This window comes from Rhinoraja longicauda, chromosome 6 (genome assembly GCF_053455715.1).
Source record: "Rhinoraja longicauda isolate Sanriku21f chromosome 6, sRhiLon1.1, whole genome shotgun sequence".
Classification (NCBI taxonomy): domain Eukaryota; kingdom Metazoa; phylum Chordata; class Chondrichthyes; order Rajiformes; family Arhynchobatidae; genus Rhinoraja; species Rhinoraja longicauda.
In genome coordinates, this window is record NC_135958.1 from 37,050,677 (window position 1) to 37,070,410 (window position 19,734).

Genomic DNA, 19,734 nt, shown 5'->3' on the forward strand with positions numbered 1-19,734 from the left:
AAAAGAATCTATTTTGTATTTTACTAGTTCTTTATCATTTTACCAGCAGTTTTTTTTAAATTGTTGATAAGTGAGGTGAAATTAAGAGCAGATTTTAAATTAAAATTTAATGATGCTGCACCGTCACACCTCACATTCTTGAAACTTTTTTTACATAAAATGGATGGGAAAGGCAAGTGTTAAAGTTAAATTTTAAATTTCACAAGTAGAAAAATCTAAAACATTTTATCCAGCTATCTGCAACACAATGTCTGACTAATAAGACAGCAATTGAACTCGGGTACAAAAGTATGAGAAAAGAATTTCCCATTTCCTTTTGCTTGTACCATAAGTGGAACATGTCCCACGAGCCTTGTACTTACGAGTGTTTACTCATAATCAGCGATAATTTTCAGCAAAATACCAAACTCAAAAAGAAAATGTGATTTTAAGGAAATTAGTTGTTTAGAAACTTACATTTCAAAGAATAATTTTCAAGTTGATAACCACAGATGTTAACTTTTAAACTATCTACTTCAAGTATTCTGGAATTCCTCATTCAATTCTCTGAGATATTTTATTTTTAGACACCACATCGTTCATTCTTGACCAAAAAGCATTGTTACCAAGATGACTTTTTTTCCATGAAGAAACCATTGAAATTTAGAGAATATAGAAATGTCAATTCAGGAGCCAGAGAAAAAAAAGTAAAACACGAGCCTGAATCTTCCATTAGGAAAGTGGGCATACACTGCATAGACTATATCTCTTCAGAGTTGCTGCCTGTCTGCTGAGTTACTCCAGCATTTTGTGTCTATCTTTGGTGTAAACCAGCATCTGCATTGGGTTCAGTTGCCCTTTTCTTCATGGAAAATGTTAGTAAATGGCAAAGCACATGCAAGTGTTGGAAAAGAAAGCTTTGCTTGAATACATTCAAATTTCACTTTGCAGATTATCACTGGCAGCATGAAGGAGAGAGATTTGAAAGAGAAACAAAATAGTTGCATCTCAAATTATCCGAACCAGGGAAAAACACATACATTTCAGTACAATTCATTGTGCACTATAACAATAAGATGTGATGACTGTGAATTTGGATAGCAGTAAAAGGACTGGTCCAAGTCAGCATGGATTTATAAAGGGGAAATCCTGCTTGATTAATCTTCTGGAATTTTTTGAGGATGTGACAAGTAAAATGGATGAAGGAGAGCCAGTTGATGTAGTGTATCTGGACTTTCAGAAAGCCTTTGATAAGGTCCCACATAGGAGATTAGTGGGTAAAATTAGAGCACATGGTATTGGGGGTAGGGTATTGACATGGATAGAGAATTGGTTGGCAGACAGGAAACAATGAATAGGAATAAATGGGTCCCTGTCAGAATGGCAGGCAGTGGCAAGTGGAGCGCCGCAAGCCTCGGTGCTGGGGCTGCAACTATTTACAGTATATATTAATGATTTGGATGATGGAATTAAAATTGGGCGGCACGGTAGCGCAGCGGTAGAGTTGCTGCTTTACAGCGAATGCAGCGCCGGAGACGCAGGTTCGATCCTGACTACGGGTGCTGCACTGTAAGGAGTTTGTACGTTCTCCCCGTGACCTGCGTGGGTTTACTCCGAGATCTTCGGTTTCCTCCCACACTCCAATAAACGTACAGGTATGTAGGTTAATTGGCTGGGTAAATGTAAAAATTGTCCCTAGTGGGTGTAGGATAGTGTTAATGTACGGGGATTACTGGGCGGCACGGACTTGGAGGGCCGAAAAGGCCTGTTTCCGGCTGTATGTATATGATATGATATGATATGATATGATAACACTAGCAAATTTGCAGATGACAAAAAGCTGGGTGGCAGTGTGAACTGCGAAGAGGGTGCTAGGGTGACTTGGACAGGTTGAGTGAGTGCGCAGATGCATGGCAGATGTAGTATAATGTAGATAAATGTGAGGTTATCCACTTTGACGGCAAAAATAAGGAGGTAGATTATTATCTCAATGGTGTCAGATTAGGAAAAAGGGAAGTGCAACGAGACCTGGGTGTCCTTGTACACCAGTCACTGAAAGTAAACATGCAGGTACAGCAGGCAGTGAAGAAAGCTAATGGCATGTTGGCCTTCATAATGAGAGAATTTGAGTGTAGGAATAAAGAGGTCCTTCTGCAGTTGTACAGGGCCCTGGTGAGTCCACATCTGGAGTATTGTGTGCAGTTTTGGTCTCCTAATTTGAGGAAGGACATCCTTGCTATTGAGGCAGTGCAGCATAGGTTCATGAGGTTTATCCCCGGGGTGGCGGGACTATCATATGAGGAAAGATTGGAAAGACAGGGCTTGTATTCACTGGAATTTAGAAGGAAGAGAGGGAATCTTATAGAAACGTATAAAATTATAAAAGGACTGGACAAGCTAGATACAGGAAAAATGTTCCCAATGTTGGGGGAGTCCAGAACCAAGGGCCACAGTCTAAGAATAAAGGGGAGGCCATTTAAAACTGAGATGAGAAAAAACTTTTTCACCCAGAGAGTTGTGAATTTGTGGAATTCTCTGCCACAGAAGGCAGTACAGGGCAATTCACTGGATGAATTTAAAAGAGAGTTAGATAGAGCTCCAGGGGCTAGCGGAATCAAGGGATATAGGGAGAAGGCAGGCACGGGTTACTGATTGTGGATGATCAGCCATGATCACAATGAATGGCGGTGCTGGCTCGAGGGGCCAAATGGCCTCCTCCTGCACCTATTTTCTAATACTGAAATAATTTAGCATAAAATGTTCCTCGTAGAAAAGCCTAAAATAAGATAATTCATGAATGCATAACTGAGAAGTTTTGATTTTATCCTTACAACACAAAGTCTTACTGAATCTGTGCTAACTAGCCAGTAATTTTCCACCCTCGAAAACCAATGGTTAGTAAATTGTGATCTAGTAAGCACGAAAAAATCTAACCAATGTATTTCAGATCCTACATTCATTTTGCTGCCTTATTCATAAACAGATCACAATATGGAACATTAAATTCATGATTATAGAGGCACACCCTTTACACCAAACCACCTTTCTTCAATAGTCCACACTTTTAAACAAAACTCAATGTGTCTTTTGTTCATTGATGCAGCCTGCACAACCAATACATTCCACAGTCTGCCATATCACCCACAAAATCTGGTTCATAATAAAGCTTCTATAACGGAAAACAAAAAGTCAATGTTGTTTTCCCTGACAAATATAGGTAGAAAAACTATAAATGGTGGAATTCAATTGCTTATTATCAAGCTGGAAAAAAGACCGATAAATCAGCCTTAAGAGCTCTTTTTTTTCCGTTAGATTGAAATTGAAAAACATGGTCTTCAATTTTAACATATGCTTTCAAAATGGAAATCCACCATCAATCTGCAGATCACTCGCCTCTAAATTATAAAATACAATCTGTAAAATGTAATTATAAAGTTGAAATACAGTAACAATGAATCAAACCATTCCATGGGAGTAAAATTAAAACTGTAATCGTCCTTTTTTTAAACTTAAGTTTATAATCAACATGTACATTTCTGTTAAACAGCAAATTGTACTTTTCCTTTTTTACCCCTGATGTTTCAATGCATGCTATATGGAATCTGAAGAAATGTAATACCACAAAATACTGACACCCTGAACTAATCGGAACACAGAAAGTAATGAATACAGGTATCTTATTTCTTTTAAAACAGGAAAATAGTTGATAAAATTACTTGAAATTTTCCAAAATAATGGAAGTAAATAGTGCCCAGCAAAATTCTTATGGACATCTGTTCTCTATATATTTACGTAAGATGAAAAGTGACCCAAATATCAACAATTTACAGAATGAACATTAAAATTAAAACATTGGGTACCAAATAAAAACTAAGTGAGATGTATCTGCTGAATACAAACCTCTCATCTAACAAGCTGAACCATCAGCCAACCAATCTTCTTGCATTCATTTACATACAGTTCTCTCTGAGGGGTTCTTTGCCTCAAATTATTTCAATACAACAATACCCTAATTGCAGTCTGTATCTACAAAGCTATTGTCTATTAATCTCTCTCTTTCTCGCTCTCTCTCGCTCTCTCAAAATAGCTTACAACCTCTATCATTTTATGTCCAAAACTGGAAGTCATTATGTGGAGCAAATATTCTGATTCATTTAAACACATTGAAAAATTAAACATTTTAGGTGTACATTGGCCAGCATTTAACTCTGAAATGATTTTGAACATCTTAAAGAAATAAAAATGCTTTGAAAATCCACTTCTATTGACATGTTTATCCATGCTATATGATACCAGAAGTTGCCCAAAGAGAACAAAAAACAGAATTTATGAGTGTGCCCGTAAAAAGTTGAAATTAAAATATTTTTCAAAATGTTGACAATATAAACAGTAAAGATGAAGTGCAAACGATCAAGTTGAAAACAAATTAAAATATTGATAAAGTAACAAAAATAAATGAGAAATCAAATACCAGTTAAGGCAAGGAGGAAAGGAAAATCGGGAAAATTCATCAAAATAATGTTTCGAAATAATGTTTCAAAATAATATTCCGAAATATGGCAAAGCAATCGTTCTTTTCACCAATAGGACCTGCTTAGGATTGCCAGGTTAAGCGAGTTGTGTACTTTGGATGTCTTTCTAATTATAACTACAAACCCTACCATTCATGCTTTATTGGCTGACCATGAGAATGAGGTGAAGTGCATTATTATTTGAATGGCTTAATTTCTTCACTGTTCATGTCCAAATGATTTTAACCAAAGAATGGATTTCTTTTTAAACAGTTGTATGCAATCTGTCACAGGAAAAGTCGTGACTTGTGCCCTCCAGAAATGCCTCCTCCAAGTGGCCGAAGGGTTACTCCTTGTTGTTCCCTTTTCAAAGAGAATGCAGAGAGAAAGCCTTGAACCCTATTCATCATGGGGCACTGTGGAGAATCCTTCTCATACTTGGCAGCCCTCAAAATACTCTCCATTCTATGCCTGTTACATGAAGGCTGCCAGAGGAAATAGTTGAGGCAGGTACAATAACAACATTTAAAAGACATTTGGAAGGGTGTATGGATAGGAAAGATTTAGAGGGTATGGGCCTATCGCAGATAAATGGGACAAGCTCAGATGGGCCATCTTGGTCTGCATGGTCAAGTTGGGCTGAAGGGCCTGTTTCCATGCGATATGACTCGATGACCATCTACCAGAGACTATTTGTAGTGCAGTCTGGGGTCAAGCAAAATGGCATCACACTATCATGGTCTTCTCATTTTTTCTCGCTGCGATGTTGCACCTCATTAGAACAAGCTTCCTTTTGGAGTACAGGCAATTAATAGGATGTATGAGAAGCTGCTCAACCCCCTGCACACTGGAATCATGGTCAGCAAGTTACAATATGCAGATAATGCTTGCACATGTCAACATTCAGAGACCAAATTCCAAGTAATTAAAATAAAAGTCCTTCCCCAATCATCTCTCACTACAAAATATTGCTCAGCTATCCCTAGCAATAAAAGTTTGATAACAAGGCCCAGAAACAGGTGACCACTTCCCAATATGTTGAAAGCAGACATGGATGATTAAATGCACCACAACATCCAATACATGAGCACAGACTCTAGCCATCCTCAAACTCAGCACAAAGTTCATGCTCCGATGGACAGCAGTGTTTCCTCCCCCCTGGTATGCCCAAGATTTGGATTTACAGCAGGCTGCTTAAAACACTTGAGAGATGCAACCAATGCTGTCTTCATAAAAAACACTAAACCTATTGGCAGCATAAATGTACTCATGTTAGCATCTCGCTGACCAACATCCCCCAGCATCAAGATTTTAATTTTACTCTGCCAGCTCCAACAGATGAGCCACACTGCCTTCATGTTTGGCACCAAACCCCTGAAACGAGAATTCTACTCCTAACTCCTTCAAGTAAGCAAGGAAACACTTCAAGCATATTTCCAAAATCTTGACTCCCTAGCTTAGTGGAGAAGAAACATCCAGATATGCATTAACTACATGTCTCCTTGTTCAGATCACACATAAACCCACCAAAAAATAAAAAATGGCACCCAATTACCTAATCTATTAAGCACCTTCTATCCCGCACATGGATGAATCTGTGCATTCCACATAGACGTCATGAGCCCTCTCAGAACCCAAAGAGATTGAATACAAGTAGGCGACCCTTGATTGCAAAGGACTGCTTCTGGTAGTGAAATCTTGAAAGTGCTTGATCATTACTTGCTAATATCCTGCGATATATCTGTGAATAGATATTGGCAAGACTGCAATATCGCTGAAATAGTTCTCAGGAGCAAAATTGAGGATATTATAGATAAAAATATGACAGTTCTTATAAGGAGTCTCAGACCTTCAATATTAACTGTTTCTCTTTCCACAGATGCTGCATAACTTGGCGAGTGATATTGTTTTTATTTCAGATTTCCAGAATCTGCAGTTTTTTGATATTTATAGACAAAAAGACAGTCCACGTTAAAGAAAATTGTATCATAAAAAGCACATACGCAGACCTACAGAAGTTGTCTAATTAAAACTAGAGTAGTATATATTGAGGAAAAGTAACAAATAAAAGAAGATGAAGAGGGTGGGTAGAAGCATAAACCATAACATATTTTTGTATATTTCAATGTTTTAAAATGGTGCAGCCACTACTCTTTCATATTAAACACAATTTGCTTTCCTCTACAAATAGCAATTAGATATCTAGATGAATAAAATATGGCGGTGCTGATCATCAGATGTTGCTTCACAAAATGCTGGAGTAACTTAGCAGGTCAGGCAGCATCTCAGGAGAGAAGGAATGGGTGACGTCACCCATTCCTTCTCTCCTGAGATGCTGCCTGACCTGCTGAGTTACTCCAGCATTTTGTGAATAAATACCTTCGATTTGTACCAGCATCTGCAGTTATTTTCTTACACTATCAGATGTTGCTTGGAGATCAATATTGGGGATTGTTAAGAAACCTGCTCAAGGCAAATAAAAAACAGAAGAGTTGGGTCACCTTTAACAGAATATTAGGATTTCTCTGTCAAGAGATGAATTTAGATTGGTTGAATTGCTTTATTTATCATTAATTATCTTATGAGAGGATAATGTTTACAATATTGTCCTGCCAAGAGAAATATTAAAGAATGGTATGCCTCAGTCAGACGATTCGCAATCACCATTTAATGTCATGGACCAATATTGGTATGGTCTGGTAGCAGGCACCTGTTATGTACAAAATGGTGTGGACTGCAGGGGTCCAAAGGGTTATATAAACGATAATAACAATTTTATAGAACGCAATACTGTGCAGCCTATTGATGTATTTCATGAAAATAAATATTTAATTGAATCAACTGGGCTATCATTTTTTTAGATGCACAATGAAGAACCATTCCAGCAGTTCTGTCCATATTTTCAATTGCATGTTAGAAAGTTCAAGATTCATTTGCATAGAGATCAAAAAGGAAAATAATGTATTTATTTCAAAACCATTGAGAAGAGAGTTTAGGAGCAAATGAACGTAACTTACTTGGTATAAAAACCTTTGGTTGAAATGTTGCATAGCTCCTTGCAATTGATTTCTTTGGGACTGCCATTGCTCAAAGTTTCGAACAGATTCAGCTGTTGGACGCTGCCATGTAGTTGTCCTCGTGTTATGGTCCACGTAGTAAAATCTGCCACGTTGATCTACTCGCTTTTCCCAACTTTTCAAAAAATATCAAGAATGAGAACAAAATTGCAATTTTAAATGTTTGCTTTCAATTAAATACCTCAATATTTTGCTTCACAAACTTGGGCTCCCTTCTCCACATGAAAATTCGAAATTGTCGAATCATGGTAAAAAACCAAGCAGATCTGTTGCAAAGAAAAGCCAATTGCAATGGATCTCATGAACCTTGGCCAGCGGTACCTTTAATAAGAAAAACATTTGCTGCTGCTTTTTGAAGCAGCCAAAGTTTGCAGTGATTGCTTGAGGAACTAGAGATTAGCACTATTGTGCCAAGGTTTCTAATGTTCTAATGTTTCTAAGTTGCTAATGTTTGTAACTTTAGCAAATCTTATCAGAAAAATGGAACAAAAAATAATCCTGGATATCTGTAACCAGCTGGGCTCCATTGCCTGTTGCAAGGGTAAAGACTACAAAAGGAGTGCTCATTATTACATCAAATGAGATGGCAAGAAAGATTACAACGAGAACTGATTGTAGTAGAGTACTGAAAAAGATTACTGTGTCCCTCCAATTCTTTCCTCTTGATAATCACTGAATTTAATTGCTCCCTCACTGATGGTTGCACCTTCAGCTGCCAAAAATTTAACATTGGTTACTCCTAATCCATTTTTCTCCTTCACTCTTCCTCTCTCTCTCTAGCTTTAAAACCACTTTGACAAAATAACACTCTCTCACTCATCCCTTTCCACCCAACCCAACCCCTCCCCAGGCACGGTCTCCTGCAACTGCAGGAATTGTAACACTTATCCCTACACCTTCTCTTTCACACATCCATGGACTCCAACCCTTCCAGGTGTGACAGAGAACGACATACACCTCCTCTAATCTCATCTACGGCGTTTGGTGCTCCTTGACATCTGCGAAACCAAGCGTAGACTAGGCCACTGTTTCACGAACCCTTGTGTTCTGTCCAGCAATGCCTACTGGAGCTCTGGGTTGCTGATCATTTTAACTTCCCTTCCCATGCTGACCTTTATGTCCTTGGCCTCCTCTGTTGCCAGAGTGATGCCACACTCAAATAGGAAGAACAGCGCCTCATAATCCATTAGCGATGCTTACAACCCAACTATATGAACATTGAATTTTTCAATTTCAAGTAAACCCCCCCCTTCCCTTTCCCCACCCCAACACTGATGCATACACATTCTCTCACTATCTCCCAACATCCAAGCCACCCTCCTCCTTTCCTCACCTCTGTATGCTCAACCCCTATCCCCGTTCCACATTTTCCTTTGATCCCTCCTTTTTCCCTACTCCTTCCCCTTCCACCCATGTCCTTACCTCTGGTTCTACACTTCGTTTGTCTTCATCTTTCCATATTTGTCACCATTTTGTCTCCTTTCCACTCTACCATGTGTCACTTTACTCCACTCATCAGCCAATCATTACCCCACCCCTTACTCGTATCTACTTATCACTTGCCATGTATTGCCCCAGCCAATCTTTATTTTCCAGCTTCCACCCCCCCCCCCCCCCCGACCCCATCAGTCCGAAGACTCTAACATAAAATGTTGTCAGTCCATTCCCTCCACCGATGGTGCCTGATCTGCTAAGTTCCTCCAGCACTTTATTTTTGGCTCAAGATTCCAGCATCTGCATTTTGTTGTGTCTCACACTCCTTAATATCTCCAAATGTGGCCCAGTGTTGGCTTAGGTGGTAATGCTCATGAAGTGCTTTGGGATGTTGTGTTACATTAACTTTATTGTAAATATGCAAGTTGATATTTGTGTTTCTTTTGACATAAAAATAGGCAGCCTATCAATCGGTAAAAATTTAAAGATGATGCAGGAAAGAGATTTGACCTGATAATTAGAAACTGCAGATGGAAATCTACAAAAATGGAAAATGTTGGAAACACTCTGGAAAACAGGCAGCTTCTGTGGTTAAAGATATAGAAAAGGATTCCAACCTGAAATGTTAAATGTTTCTCCTACCAAAATACCAAATATGTAATAACACATTTAAAACTTAATTAGTATATTGTAATTAAAGAACAGGGTTTTTTTTTTGCTTTTTACAACATCAGATCATCAGGATCCACAGGTGCTGGTAGCTTGAGATACCAGTAAAATCTATTTCTCTCACTATCTCCCAACATCCTAGCCCACCCTCCTCCTTTCCTCACCTCTGTATGCTTATCCCCCATCCCTGAGTTCCACATTTTCCTTTTATCCCCCCTTTTTCCCTTCTCCTTCCTCTTCCACCCATTACCACGATTACCCACGATTACCAGTAAAATCTATTATAAATGTGAGGTTATCCACTTTGGTGGAAAGAACAGGAAGGCAGATTATTATCTGAATGGTGTCAAGTTAGGAAATGGGGAAGTACAAAGAGATCTGGGTGTCCTTGTTCATCAGTCACTTAAAGTTAGCATGCAGGTACAGCAGGCAGTGGAGAAAGCTAATGGCATGTTGGCCTTTATGACAAGAGGAGTTGAGTATAGGAGCAAAGAGGTCCTTCTGCAGTTGTACAGGGCCCTAGTCAGACTGCACCTGGAGTACTGTGTGCAGTTTTGGTCTCCAAATTTGAGGAAGGATATTCTTGCTATTGAGGGCGTGCAGCGTAGGTTCACGAGGTTAATTCCCAGAATGGCGGGACTGTCGTTTGTTGAAAGACTGGAGCGACTAGGCTTGTGTACGCTGGAATTTAGAAGGATGAGAGGGGATCTTATTGAAACATATAAGATTATTAAGGGATTGGACACATTAGAGGCAGGAAACATGTTCCCAATGTTGGGGAGTCCAGAACCAGGGGCCACAGATTAAGACTAAGGGATAGGCCATTTAGAACGGAGATGAGGAAAAACTTTTTCAGTCAGAGAGTTGTAAATCTGTGGAATTGTCTGCCTCAGAAGGCAGCGGAGGCCAATTCTCTGGATGCTTTCAAGAGAGAGCTAGATAGACTTAAAGATAGCGGAGTCAGGAGGTATGGGGAGAAGGCAGGAACGGGGTACTGATTGTGAATGATCAGCCATGATCACATTGAATGGCGGTGCTGGCTTGAAGGGTTGAATGGCCTACTCCTGCACCTATTGTCTACTGTCTACTTTATGCTAAAATGGTATTAGGATGAAAGAACAGAATTCCTTGTAACTCCAGATATAATTATAATTTGCTTTAAAATTCGGTGTATTTCAATTCTTTATTTTACCCAAAATGTTATTTTCAAAACCGCTGCAGTGAAGTTTTAGTCGTCAAGTCTATGTTTGCTTCTTGTTCTAGCTTTCTCAATGGGCATGGTTAGTAAATTACTACATGCAGTGAAAGCTCAATTACTGCGCTCAAATCACACTCAATCTCAATCCTCATTGAGAAAATGTGCAGGTAAATGGAACCCAGCTGGTAACAGCTATCCAGAATTATTTTCTGTTCATTCGCAGATAAGATCAGCTAACATTATAAAACCCAATGTCCCAATCCAAAGCACCCCAAGCAAAGCTTGGCAGCTGAAAAAAAAGTAGCAAATGTTTCTAATGCCAAACACAGCATGGGGTGGCAAACCAAGTTGTCCTGCGACTTTGAAATGATAAAAAGATAATGCAGTAATAGGTTTATGTTGCATTCAACATGTGATCCATTTAAACAAAATGCTAGCATCTAAACAAGGACTTATTCAGTTTATAAGTTTTTTAAAATTCAGCATGGCCTTTGGCAGAAACTGAAAATAATTTAATTGGAGGCCAAGTAAGCTGGTTTTAGTATTCCTCATTGTGGCTGTTTTCTCCACAGTTGTAAAAGGGGACATGGGGAGAACAGGATGGGAAGAACTTTTTGTTCTCGCATGTAGAGTAAATATGTGGTGCATTAGCCATACTCCCAGTACAGTGTGTGACTGTGAGGGGACTGAATTTCTGACAAAGAAAGCACCGACACATTCATGTTTTAGACCAAAGATCAGCAATGTCGTTGAAGGTGGGAAGGGTGCAGGAAGATCCTCAACTTTCTTTTTAAATTGATAATTGTTTTATAAAACGTGGATATGTTTTTCACTTAATTCATGGAATGATTTTGCAGCAGGATTTCAGTGGTAAAACAATTTCAAAAGTACGCACTACTTTAAAAAAAAGATCTGTTGAAATTAAACTCCTTTTGGCTAGATGACCAGAACATACCCTGGAGGCAGAGGTCTCTCCCACGTGGTAGTTTTGGTGTTGTGGTCCACATAGTATACTCTTCCAGAAGGAAGCACTCGCTGTTCCCATCTGTAAAAAGAGCCAGAGGTTAAAAATATTGCAATATTAAACAGTCTTCAATATTTCTGATAACTAATCTGTATTGTTGCTACACAAGGTAGACACAAAAAGCTGGAGTAACTCAGCGGCACAAGGCAGGTTAATGGCTCATTGTCCTACATAACAGGAGTAAGGTGTTGAAGCGTAATATTTCACTGCTGGTGAAAAAAACTGGCATTAAATGCACCATTTATATTAAAAAAGATCTGTCAAATTTAAATCAATCACTCGTCCCTTTTATCCCCTCAAGGAATGGTGTTTTGAAGATTTTTTTAAAATGTATCCTTTCCAGACCAATTATATTTCTTCCAGCCTTTGCAATTTGATAACCTTGTACATTATTAACTAAAACAAACAAATTTATCATTCATTTTGATTTACAAAAATGTTCTGATACATGTCTTCTGTAAAACATAGTAGCTAATTAAATCCAGTCCTGAAAAAAAGACACGGTACAATATTGGAATCATAGAATCATACAGCAAGAAATCAAGTTATTCAGCCCAACTTATCCATGCTGACCAGAGGGCAATCTTCTGCATTAATCACATTACCCAGCACTTAGTCCATAGCACTCTGTGCCTAAAAAATTCAAGTGCTTGTCTGCACATTTCTTCAATGGGTCATCAGTACTATAAATATTGATGGCCTATCATCATTCACTCGCTTAGGCATTGCATTCTAGGTACTGACTGCGATCTGGCTGAAGAAAATCCCCGTAAGAGCCCATACAATTTCTTCCTTCTTACCCTCAACCTAGGTCCTCTCGACTCGATAACCTCTGATGTGACAAAAAAAATCATGAAATCTCAATTTAACTCCTTCCAAACACCACCACAGTTTAACAAGATCAATATTTACTGTCCTGTGTTCTCTATCTATCTCTTCTAAAATAATTAATGGACTTCACTTCAACATTGGTTTATAGGAAATATTTTCAGTCATCTTTTGGGAATCTTTTCTTTCTCGAACATTCACATCAATTCTATTTCAATATGTTTGAAACCATGCCAATGAAAATACAGGGAGGACTATCGACCACCATATATGGTCTTTTCTGACCTAGCAAGAGCCTTCAATTCTGTCAGCTTACGGGAAAAGGGGAGAATTTGGATGTTCTCAGAAAATCATCTCCTTTGAACATCTGCTAAATGATGGCATAGAAAATCTAACTAACTAATAATTCACCAATCCCAGTGCAGAGTGGGCTAAGCAAGACTATGTCATCACCACAACCTTTTTCACCACACCACACACCACTCAAATCCTACAACTTCCTGTTGGACACGAGTTAATCCTCAGGATGAATGGAGTCTGTTCAATCTCTATTCCCTCCACGACAGAACCAAGATCATTCCAATCTCATCCAACAAGTTACACGACATCATCATGGCAAGAGATCATCAGGAAGATGGAGGAAATCTTTCAATTGTGTTCTCAAAGTCGCATGATGGAAATTTCAGCCCCTTGCCCATCAAAATGAATAAGTATCTAAGACCGCACTGAGAACCTCAGATTGACAAAAAATGCTGGAGTAACTCAGCGGGTCAGGCAGCATCTTTGGAGAAAAGGAATAAGTGAAGTTTTGGGTCGAGACCCTTTTTCTCAGAGAACCTAAAAACCTTAAGCCTCTTATCTGCTCTCTTAAACATTCATTAAAGATCACAAAGTGATTTTGTTTTAAGAATAACCAGGGAGTTATGTCTGGTGTCTGTTTTTTGTGGCAGCTTGTTTTGCCCTAAATGGCTGCCACAATTCATCAATGCAATACAGACTACATTTCAAAAAATACTTCATTAGCAATATAGCATTTGGAATGGTGAAAGGAATAATACAAATGCAGGTTCTATTTTTGTCTTATTGCATCCGAGTTTTCACTCTCCTGTTACTGCCCCATAGTTCAATGAAAACAAACACAATGTGTCTTAACATAACTCCTCATAATGCTATCACTGAATTGCTGAATAGATTAACTGACTTGTTTTTAAAGCATTAATAATATGAACCACATGTCGATTCACTTTAAGATTTACCACATTTGAGGTCAAAATATATTCCAGACTGAAAATCCTTCACTGAAAAGCTTCTTGCTTGAGGACCAATTTTTCTAACACTAACAGTTTGTAAATGATACCAAGCATGGAACTGAAAACTTCCTTGTCTGGGTGCATAAAAGGACTACTGTACATCATTCCAAATTTTAAACTTTCCAAACATTGCTTTCTTATATACAATTTTTCTGAATTTATAATCAGCATTCTAAAAGGTCTAAGGCATGCGAATTAATACATTTGCAAACGATAAATTGAATTTATTTAAGTTTTCAGAAACTTAATTAACATTATGTGCCAAATTACAAAATGTGCTATGTTTACTGAAATACAGGCAAAAAAATGCTGGAAATATTCAGCAGGTGAGGCAGCATCTGTGGCAGGAGAAACAAAGAATTATTCTGTCTTTTTGCCTGAAATGTTTACTTTATTCCTTCCTTTATTGATGCTGCCTGAACTACCGAGTATTCCATCTGGAATAAAAACGGAATCAGTTTTTATTTCAGATTCCAACATTTGTAGTATTTTGTTTTGCTTTGTTGACTTTGTTGGTTTGTGAAAGCTTTTAAACTGAGGTTATATTTTCTAAAGCCGTGTTGCTGAAAAGTTTGCAGCTTCTGACTAAAAGTTACTAGTCTAGGTAATTCTTTTCACAAAATGCTGGAGTAACTCAGCAGGTTAGGCAGCACCTCAGGAGAGAAGGAATGGGTGACGTTTCGGGTCGAGACCCTTCTTCAGACTAGGTAATTCGCTCATAAATGAGGGTCAGAGCAGTGCTTCATTTATATATATATCCATTCATATTCATTTAAAGCCCACATTGAACTACATTTTAATTTGTTAACACAACTCTTAAAAACATCCTTCTGATTAATTGCATTGGCAGTTCTTAAGTCACCACAGAAACCTTTAAGATGAACAACACATCTTAATCTGGTAATGGAATATGCCATTTAACTATCCAGTATTACTGATGGGACTGTAGAAATTAATTAAGTCACACTTAAAGTGCACACTGAAAATAATAGAATGTGGTATCCAATGGCTGAAAAGGCTGATTTGGTTGCATCTGTTGCTGCAATGTCAGGACAAAATGGAATAAATCTAATTCAGATCACCCTTCATATTTGCTTTTGGTCCTAATCAACAGCAAATGCATAAACCAGTCATGACTATGAAGGAAACAAATATTTATGCAAAGGGCAGTAAGAATGACTAATCCATCTGTCCATTCGTTCTGCGTCACATTAGCTCAGTAATACACTGGTAAATTGATGAAAAATCTAGACTGGTCCATGTACCAAACTGGCTGGTCATCTTCGATGCAGCCGCCCAGATCTAGAAATACAGCAAAATAAGGATACAAATGCACAGGATTACTGTAGAATAGCAACAAAAAATATATATATTTCTGCTGAAATCCAGGGAAATTATTTTTTCAAACTCTTAAGTTTAAATATAAAGTTATTCCACTAGTATCAAAATATAATTTGAAATTTCTTCGTGGTGTCAAATTCTCCTCATTAAACTCTCCAAATCAAATTATCTTTATGGGAATGTTATGGAATCCATCAAAATGTTCAAGTAACTCTCTTGAATATATAAGCCCTCTGTTACTTCTATTAATTTCCACAATCTTACGCAAACATATCTTGTTTTTAGTTATTACTACCCATATGACAGTTAACAAACCCAGTGCACAATAGATCTTTAAGTCTCTGGTGTGAATGCTTTTAATAAAGCATAATGCTAAATTCAATAAACCTCCTTAGTATTGGTTTTACTATTGGTTATTATTGTCACCTTTACTGAGATACAGTGAAAAGCTTTGTTTGCATGCTATCCAGTCAAATCATACCAAAGGTGTGCACAATTAAGCCATATATTAGTACAATAGGTAGTGTAAAGAGAAAAATAACAGACTGCAGAATATAGTGTTTCAACTTTACAGTGAAAGTGCAGATAAAATAAAAAAGGCCACCGGTCGCAATGGAGTAGGTTGGGAGATCGGGACTACACCCTTAGCTTATGAGAGGAGAGTTTAGTAGTATAATAACATCAGGGAAAAAGTTGTTCCTGAATCTGGTGGTACCTGCCTTCATACTTTTGTATCTTCTGCCTGACTGGAGAGGGGTGAACAGAGAATAATCGGGATGTAAATGGACCTTGATTATGTTGTCTGTTTTCCTAAGGCTGCATGAATAAAGATGGAGTTTATGGGGAGGGGCAGGTGGTTGTTAATGTGATGGACTGGGTTATATCCACAACATTTCACAATTTCTTGTGATCTTGGGCAGAGGTGTTGCCAAACCAAGCACCCTATTGGCTGCATGTTGCATGAGTTTTCACTCTCCTGTTAAGGAAGGAGAGGTGTTGGTGTGCTTTCTCGGATGCAGCTTCATTGTGGTTGCTCTTGGACAAATTGCTGGTGATATATACCCCGAGGAACTTGAAGCGCTTAAATGTTTCGTCCATTTCGTCACCATTGATGCTGACTGGGATGTTTACATCATCTTATTTCCTGAAGTCAATAACTAGCTCCTACATAGAGGGAGAGGTTGTTGCCTTGACACCTTATTGATAAGCTCTCTGTCTTCTTCATGTACTCTGTCTCGTCATTGTTAGAGATTCAGCCCACTCCAGTAGTATCATGCGTAAACTTGTAAATGGGTTTAGAGCAGAATTTGGCTGCACAATTTTGAATATTTTGGGATGTATTGTAAGTGGTAGAGAAAGCATCCTTGTGGAGCTCTGGTATTGATAATTATTGTAAAGGATGTTTTGTCACCTATCCTCACTGGTCCATGGATCAAAATGTCAGGAATCCAGTTGCACAGAGAAGTGCTGATTCCTAGGTCCAGGACCTTGGGCATTCATCCTTTTATCCTTGCAGCTTACTTTGACGCATAACATGACTCAACGACCAGGCATTAAATAAGAAAACAAAAAGTTAGAATATTTACAGAACCCCAGCAATATCCAATGTGCAAAATTGCATGATAGCCATCAAAAATGTCAATTATTGCTCCATTAATTTACATATGCTGCAGATTCAAAGAGATTTTATTTTCAATGCAATCAGATTAATTCATCACTGGAGGAACAGTATGATGACCTTTGAGAAATGCAAGCGCCTTACCACTCGTATGGATGTGTTGGAAAGAAAGGTCTTTATATAACACCTTTCAAAACATCAGAAATGTGATCAATTGTCAACCAATATTTTGAGTTAATATCACTGGATTGTGTCCAGAACCTTCAGTCTTCTGACGAGGGGACAAGAGTGCCACCATTGATCCATGGATGTACTTGGTAGGCTTCTCTTTCTTGTCTGTGTAAATGTTCCATTTATTTCCATTATGATATTAATTTTAGTGGTTTGGTGTTACTCAGATCTTCAGAGGTATAGAATTTATTTATATCTGCCAATAAATTTCACGGCACAAGAACAGGAAATAAAAGATGGCAAAAGCACATGCTGGTTTGGAAGGAATATTGCTGTGCCAGAAAGCATAGAAAAGGCACAGGAAGAAGTTCAATTTCTGATTATTTTTTAGATGATTTTGGTGCCTCTGGAGACAGAAGATCTGTCAAGGTTTTGCTGCTGCAAGTGATCTTGATGCTACTATTAATACCAAATACTGGTGCAAAATCACTGCTGATAGATTAATTGCCAATGATCTATTATCTAAATTTAAACAGCAAAGATTTAAATTTCTGCAGTATCTTTGGCCGAATGAAAAATGCTTCACATAAATTGGTAGTAATCACCATGGAGCCAAAGGATTCAACAAATAAGAAAAATAACCAAAACATCTTGCATAAGAAGACCAGCACTCAGCTGCACGTGAGGGGTTGAACTGCAGGGAGTTCGTGGAAGGAATTCCAGAGATTATGACCTAAATAACTGCAGCTATGCTCACCAATGATGGGTTGAATGAAGTGCATTAACATAGAGCTCTTGGAGAGATGTTGGAATCAGGGAGGTTACAAAGAAGTGAGGGAGTGAAAAGTGCTTAGGATGATGTAAACACAATATGAATGGAAGAATTGATGGACCAATGTGGGATTTGGTTAGCTTGTGCAAAGGTCATAGAGTCATAGTGTGATACAGTGTGGAAACAGGCCCTTCAGCCAACTTGCCCACACCGGCCAACAATGTCCTTGCTATACTAGTCCCACTTGCCTGCGCTTGGTCCATCTCCCTCCAAACCTGTCCTATCTTTGTAAAGGTGATAGGTGAACAAAATTTAGTCTGAGTAATGATAAAGCAGCAAAATTTTGTTATTAAAATTAGAGTGCATTATTGTGAATATATATCATTTCAGTCTGAGAAATTTGAAACAAGGAAACTTGCATTTTGCATGAACTGCAGAAACCAAAAGGAGATTCAATGTTATTTTCACAATCCTACAGCAAGTCATATATGAGTTTAGGAAAACAGTTTGAGGCAGAAGGGTTGAGGTCAAAAGATAAAACATCAAGGAACATAGGTATGGTACCAAGCCTGACACACAATGTGATAGAATTAAACATTTCAAAGGTTTGTAACATCGCTAATATAGATTTGCTTCTAATCCGTACGCTGGCATGTAGAACTAAAACGTGACTGAATGATGAAGTGTTCATGAGAAAATGCAGAAATTAATAGCACCAGGGCAATATCAAGCTGGAAATCAGAAATAAAAACCTAAAATCCTGGAATCAAAAGGTAGCCCTGGCAGTATCCACCAAGAGGGAGACAAGGACAATATCTCAAGTTGATAATCTTTCACCACACTTGAGAGAATTGAGAAATTAAATATGCTTAAAAATGCAGAAAACAAGAGGAACATAGGAGATTTGTAATATGGTGTAAGGCAGGAGAAACTAGGTGTTAACATGGGTGTTGGTAGAAGGTGAAAAGAGGAGGAAATTGAATAAATAACAAAACAAATAATAATTATCTGAAATCTGAGATGTGGTTCTCTGAGCTTACATTGAGTATTATTGCAGCAACATTGAAGGCCAAGGCTAAGATGAAAGTGGGAATGGATCAGATAATTAAAGTGACAGGAGACTTGAAGGTCAGGGTCATCACTGTAAATTAGGTGTGTTCCCACAAGGTAGTCACTCTATAGATGTTTGATCTCCGAGGTCAAAGACTATATTGTGAAAAATGGGTGCATCACTGCTTTGGGGCCCAGGAGGGTAGAGAAGGAGGAGGCAAAAGGGCACGTGTTGCACCTCCTGCAACTGCAGAGAAAGTTGTGTCGGAAAAAGTGAGCATCAATGTATATCCCAGAGGGAATTATGCTTTCAGAATACTGGAAGTGGAGGAGAACGATGCTTTGGTGGTGGCATTATGCTTAAAAAAGGCACAGAATAATTCACTGAATGTGAAGATTGGTGGAGCAGGAACTTTGGAAAAGGAGAATCTTATCCTGCTTCTGCAGTGGTGATCAGTGGCAAGAGCAGCACAATGGGAAGTGGAACGGTTGAGGGCACTGTTAATTGTGGCAGAGGCAAATGAACTGTTCAGGAAAGTAGAAAATATACTGGAAGCACTGATACAGAAAATGGTGTCCTCAGAATTTGCTTGATAGTGATGTATGACCCTGAAATGGAGATGGAAAAATCGAGGAAGGGAAGAAATTGGGAGCAAAGGTGGTGAATTTTGTCCAAGGGTTTCTAATGGTAAAAGGAGCACCAGTGCTTCAGGTATCCAAATAAGGATCCTTCTAATACTAATTGCAGAAAT

General features: G+C 38.4%; 1 protein-coding gene across 3 annotated transcripts in view; it reads right to left on the reverse strand.

Moving 5' to 3' along the window:
* The window catches only part of wwp2 (WW domain containing E3 ubiquitin protein ligase 2), a 168,393-nt gene that overhangs the window by 51,984 nt on the left and 96,675 nt on the right, over positions 1-19,734 (reverse strand). For all 3 annotated transcript variants that reach the window (XM_078400790.1, XM_078400792.1, XM_078400789.1), the window contains exons 9-10: positions 11,824-11,913; positions 7,508-7,682 (exon numbers count right to left, since the gene is read on the reverse strand). In XM_078400790.1, coding sequence (XP_078256916.1) covers positions 7,508-7,682; positions 11,824-11,913 — 265 coding nt within the window. The remainder of the gene's footprint in view (positions 1-7,507; positions 7,683-11,823; positions 11,914-19,734) is intronic.